The sequence below is a fragment of the Glandiceps talaboti genome, chromosome 17 (assembly GCF_964340395.1).
Source record: "Glandiceps talaboti chromosome 17, keGlaTala1.1, whole genome shotgun sequence".
Classification (NCBI taxonomy): Eukaryota; Metazoa; Hemichordata; class Enteropneusta; family Spengelidae; genus Glandiceps; species Glandiceps talaboti.
The window spans coordinates 7,854,242-7,860,272 of NC_135565.1; the positions used below are offsets into that span (position 1 = coordinate 7,854,242).

The 6,031-nt window shown below is 35.4% G+C and overlaps 1 protein-coding gene across 3 annotated transcripts in view; it reads left to right on the forward strand.

The window, feature by feature from the left end:
• Positions 1–5,249, forward strand: part of LOC144448229 (hepatocyte growth factor receptor-like) — a 30,611-nt gene extending 25,362 nt beyond the window's left edge. For all 3 annotated transcript variants that reach the window (XM_078138385.1, XM_078138384.1, XM_078138386.1), the window contains exons 17-21: positions 395–576; positions 1,022–1,131; positions 1,317–1,479; positions 2,342–2,478; positions 3,098–5,249. In XM_078138385.1, the coding sequence (XP_077994511.1) occupies positions 395–576; positions 1,022–1,131; positions 1,317–1,479; positions 2,342–2,478; positions 3,098–3,260 (755 nt within the window). In that variant the 3' untranslated portion in view covers positions 3,261–5,249. The remainder of the gene's footprint in view (positions 1–394; positions 577–1,021; positions 1,132–1,316; positions 1,480–2,341; positions 2,479–3,097) is intronic.
• Positions 5,250–6,031: the final 782 nt, after the last annotated feature.

Consider the following 6,031-nt stretch of genomic DNA (forward strand, 5'->3'; position numbering starts at 1 on the left):
ATTGTGAAGAAGAACGGTCGCAGTTGGTTGAATGACTTGTAATGAATGGGAATGGAGAGGGGGTATGCGCCAAATATTGAAATGCTACTCATGGGTTTTGGGTTTCAATTTCTCTCGATTGATTTTGAAACAACCTGTCGACTATAAGGGATCTGTAAAGCAATAATGCCGATAATTAAAGCACACAGTGACATAACAAAAAGCATGCAGCATCTCCCCAACATTCTTGCTGTCATAAATAAGACACATCAGGATACATCAATGAACACCTGAAACATAATCCACTCTTTAGTGTTTTAAGGTATTGGGGAAGGCGATGGAGAAGGAAGGGAGAACCATGCGTCATGTAAATACAAAGAGTGACAAAACTTTAATCAAATATGTATTTTCACAGAAAATACTGACATTGAAGACGTACGTAAATTCCTAGAAGAAGGCATAATGATGAAAGACTTCGATCACCCTAATGTGCTGAGTTTGATTGGTGTATGTATTGATGAAGACCAGAGTCCTCTTATTGTATTACCCTACATGAAACATGGTGACTTAAAGTCATACATAGAAAGTCCTCAACGGGTAAGTACATGTATGTTATCAGCAAGCACAGACACACACACACACACACACACACACACACACACACACACACACATACATACATACACACACACATATATATATACATACATGTACATACATACATACATACATACATACATACATACATACATGCATGCATGCACTGCATACATACATACATACATACATACATACATACATACATACATACATACATACATACATACATACATAAATACATACATACGCACGCACGCACGCACACACGCACACACGCACACACACACACACATACATACATACATACATACATACATACATACATACATACATACATACATACATACATGTACATACATACATACATACATACATACATACATACATACTACCTTCCACCTAAAGATGATTCTTTTAACTTCTTTATTTATCCATCCAACAGGAACTGACTGTCGGCATTCTCATCACATATTCATTACACATTGCAAAGGGAATGGAGTACCTCGCTTCTTTGAAATTTGTACACCGCGACCTGGCTGCCAGAAACTGTATGTGAGTAGATGTTACTACGGATACACTTTATTTCACATGACGTCACATGACCTTATATGGAAACCTACATATCATTTGGTCCCATGTTGATGGCTTGTTTTAACAACATGTATTTACACACTCTGCTTTTGCCATCACGGTGAACAACTCAAATAAAAAAGTATTCATTCTATTTTTGGCTTCAGGGTGGACGAATCGGACACTGTAAAGGTTTCAGACTTTGGATTATCACGTGATATTTATGAACGTGAATACTACTCCAGTCAAGATAAGAAGGCCAAGTTACCAATTCGATGGATGTCATTAGAAAGTATCAAGAACAGCTTATACAACGTTAAGACTGATGTGGTAAGTGAATTACAGCTAGATGTACTCTCAATCATAGACCCTCCACCAACAGGATAATTGGTGGAGGGTCTATGTGTCAATTAACATGATAAACAAGAAAATCTGGGAAGATGTATTCACAATAACAAAAATTACTCTTTCTCATTTTAATTTGTGTTTATAGTCAATGTTTGGTTGATCTTTAGTTTATCCATTCATTGCTTGAAGGCTCGCTTCTCAGCATGTAGTGTACACGTTTGGGTGATACTACAGTGGCAAGCAATGTTTCGGCTAAGAAGATAGACACAAACTAAAATTATTGCTGTTTGATGTGGTAGATTATGCAAATCACTGCTGGGGGTAGTATTGCCTCGGTTATGCATATATAATCAACATGTAGTCATGGTATAGTGTAATTATTGGGAGTCCCCACAATGTACGCTTCTAAAATTATTTACATCATGAGGGACGCCACCCTACTGTGAGTAAAATCAAGCTAATGGACATTCAATACGTGATACCAACATGTCATAACAATAGTTTGAGTTTGTGTCTATCTTAGTAAAGCCGAAACCTTGATTACCAGAGTAATACATTAATTTAGATTAAATTAAATCATAAAAGACATTTAATCGAAACAAAAACAAAGATGTTTTTTTTTATCGACCGTTGGTGATATAACATCAATACATCTAGTTTCCTAGAAATTGTTTTCAACTTTTGGACATGTCAGCACACGAGGGCGTCTCCCATGAGGTATTTTACCATGACACAGTTTTCAACTAAAAGTATTGAAAATACAACGAAAATGTGTATGGAAGATGTAAGGTTATATATTCATAGTATTGAAATTCCCTCTCTTTTTTGTTCTTTGTTTATTTAGTGGTCATATGGAGTTGTTGTATGGGAATTACTGACTAGAGGGCAGTTGCCTTACTCTAGTGTTGACAGCTGGGATGTGTCTAACTACCTTGAGAAAGGAAAACGACTTGCACAACCTGATTTTACCCCGGACGAGTTGTAAGTAATATTACTATATGTTATAAACATGATGGGACCTTTGATGTCACATGATGGGACCTTTGATGTCACCGTCAAAATGATAACACGAAGTAAATTAAATGGAAAGGTTTACTTTCTATATGAGTGATGAATAAGTCATAAATAGAGTACTTGTCAAATAATACTTCAACAATAACACGTCAGTACATCAGAGTCTTATCCCAATGTCTGTTTGTTTTGTACCTCTTACTCTCCTCTCATGTTGAGTGTAGAAATATCGATCTATCTATCTATCTATCTATCTATCTATCTATCTATCTATCTATCCATCTATCTGTCTGTCTGTCTCTGTCTATCTATCAGTGTCTGTCTGTCTGTCTGTCTGTTTGTCTACGTCTGTCTGTCTGACTGACTGACTGACTGACTCTGTCTCTGTCTGTCTGTCTGTCTGTCTGTCTGTCTGTCTGTGTCTGTCTCCGTCTGTCTGTTTGACTGACTGTTTCACCTCTCTCTCTCATTCAATATCTGACTCCAAGACACCATTTGTCTCTTAGTAATTACATGTAAATGATATGTGTTAGTATTTAACTATGGACATCAATTTATTCATCATTTTGTCATAATGCTAATTTTCTAGGTATGAATTGTTGCTGCAGTGTTGGCATCAAGACCCTTCTCAACGTCCTGATTTTACAGTCGTCTGTGAGAAGTTACAATATTTACTGAGCGTTGGAGAAAATAATCAAACCAACTACTACCTGCAACCAGTAGACAGCCCATATTTAGAACTCGCAGAATAATTGATTCATTCAAACGACCATCAAACTACCGCTACCATCCTATCATCCTCTCACCACCACAACCAACAACAAAAACACAATAACTACAACAACAACAACAACGTCTTCGTCGTCGTCTTTGACACATTCATCATCATCATCATCATCATCATCATCATCATCATCATCATCATCACAACCTTCAACCAACCGGAATAACAATCCACCCCAAACAATCACAACCACCAACAAGTCATCACCAACCACACCCAACAGCACCACCGCCACAAACACACATCTCTCCAATCCCATCCTTCCCTTTGTCACCATTTCCATGTTATTATTAATACTACATTAAAAGCATTGTTGTAATTATATTCTTATTGTCTATCATATTATCGTGTTAAAAGATCTCAAACTGTTTTGTCACGTTTGGAATAACACATTTTATCACATTTCAATATATCAGTACTGCTTTACTGATCTGATGATGTTCTGTGAACATGGCGAAAGTTACTCAGATAACTTTTGAGTTGAGCTTCGTTCAGACCTATTTTCATTTGTAATATTACTGCTATAAACAGTTTGTGTATGTATAAATTAAAACCTGTATAATCAAAGTATTAGTCATAAGCTTTTTCAAACATAGGGTCATTTATCTATTAATTCATCATGTTATCATCTGTTGTTGATTGTAATAATTAGGGCGTTGATATACCAGTTCATTTTGATAAATTTTACATAGTAAGTATCCATGTTAACATTTAACACTTAATCGAGATAATACCAAAGTAAAATAGTTAGTCTATATTAGCGTAACATAAACTGACACTGTTTGTTATAATATCAGCTTGAATTTGTGAGTCATGATGGTTGAATTGTTAGAGTGGCTGGCTTAGAATCTGTAGGATGCCCGAGAGTTTGACTCCGTTTATTCATGAGATTGAACCACAATTTCGCCAGGTATCCACCATAGCTTCGTCAGTGTTTTCTGAAGTCACGACGCATGCGTGAATACCTATACATGTATATGGGTATACGATTTACTACAAACAATAATGATAAGTGTATGTCTTTGTACAAGCTAGGCCACTGGCCCTTCGGTACATGAAACAATTACAATTTATTTTCAAGGTCAAAGGTGTCAAAAAATAACAAAAATAACAAGAATTGTATGATGTCATTAGTCGTCTTTTTTCAAACTATTAAAAATAGATTTGCAAGTCCCATGATTACATTTATAGTTTGTGTTTGCATCAAAAGAAACGCCATTTAAACACTAACATTATTAATTGTAAGTTTCTGTGGACCTTCAAATTTAATTTATGTTGATATGATTTCATTTGTATTCAATTTTATCAACTGCAAACGTTTCTTTAATCAGTTCTTTTATTTTGCTTTTCACGCTAGGTCGAGTTTCGGGGGTAATTTTTTGCTCCACACTAAATATATTTGTTGTATGCTCCTTATTGAAACACATACGTTACCGTGACCTGTTATTATCAGAAATCACAGTGGTTTTTCAGGCATATGAACGTTTCAATGAAATAATTTGGTACATTCTTATTTTACTACAGTGTGTGGCAAACCTCTAGTATGCCTTCCACTGTGCTACTAACACTAAGAATACGATTTAATTACAAAGTCATGTATCAACATTAAAATTCTACAAGACCAGTTTACTTGAATTCAGAATGCGCCTCAAGTGCTGATAAACCGTTTAAGGTGTTTCTTTTACTTTGTTCAAGATAAGTCAAACCACGTCTCAGTTCATGATACAATGTGTGCAAAAGACACTGGTTAGCTAAGACTGTTGGTTTTATTTTATTTTTTTAAATATTATTATGCATAAGATTATGTCATGGGGTTATTTTTCTATACTAAGTACGTTCTGCCAATTGTTAGTCATGATACAATATAATTCAGTTGATGGAATATAAAACAAAATGTAAACACGAAGATTCACAAGTTACAGACTTGCTTCCTTTAAATTCTTTATAAATATGTATATTTTGGTGAAAGAAATAAAAATTAATCCAAAAACAGATTGACCACGTGTCTGACATCACGTATCCTATATGTTCCCAAATAAGCCTTTCCAATTTAAAATGGATGCGAGAAAACAAATGGTGGTACCAGTTTGACCACATGAGGCGTGTTCCACAGGTACTGCAAACCAGCTATATCACGACAATTTTTGTTAGTAATAGTCTAATATATGTTCCGACTACAACTGTGAGTTTTACTCTTGAGGCGACATAAAGCAGTAAAAACTAATAAGATGATTTGGGACTTTCATTCGCATTGAAATATTGTACTTGATCACATACCAAAGTCATCCAATATTGGCATAGCCTTCATTTGTTCCAATCATTTAGTAGCAACCCTGAACTTTAACCCAGGAACACTCTTTATCTAGCAAACTAAATACACTTAAGTAACCAAATGGAATTTTGTGTCAGACACAAATGATAAGTTGACTCTAAACCCCCATTTTACCTGACATAAATTTAACCCGACTCGGAATTGACATTAACTGTTCATATTTGGTTAGTTTATGTTAGGTAAGACTAGAGTGGCTAAATGAGATGGATTAATGACATGGGTTTTGTCTTTTGAGTATTTTTTCACAAGTAATTCATTTAACACTACCTTTGTGGCCTAAAGCTGATAATAGTACACACGCACACACACACACACACACACACACACACACACTAATAATCTGGGGGTGGGGGTGGTGTTGAGTGCCAGCGTACAAGACACAAAATATTTGAAGATAATTGCATATT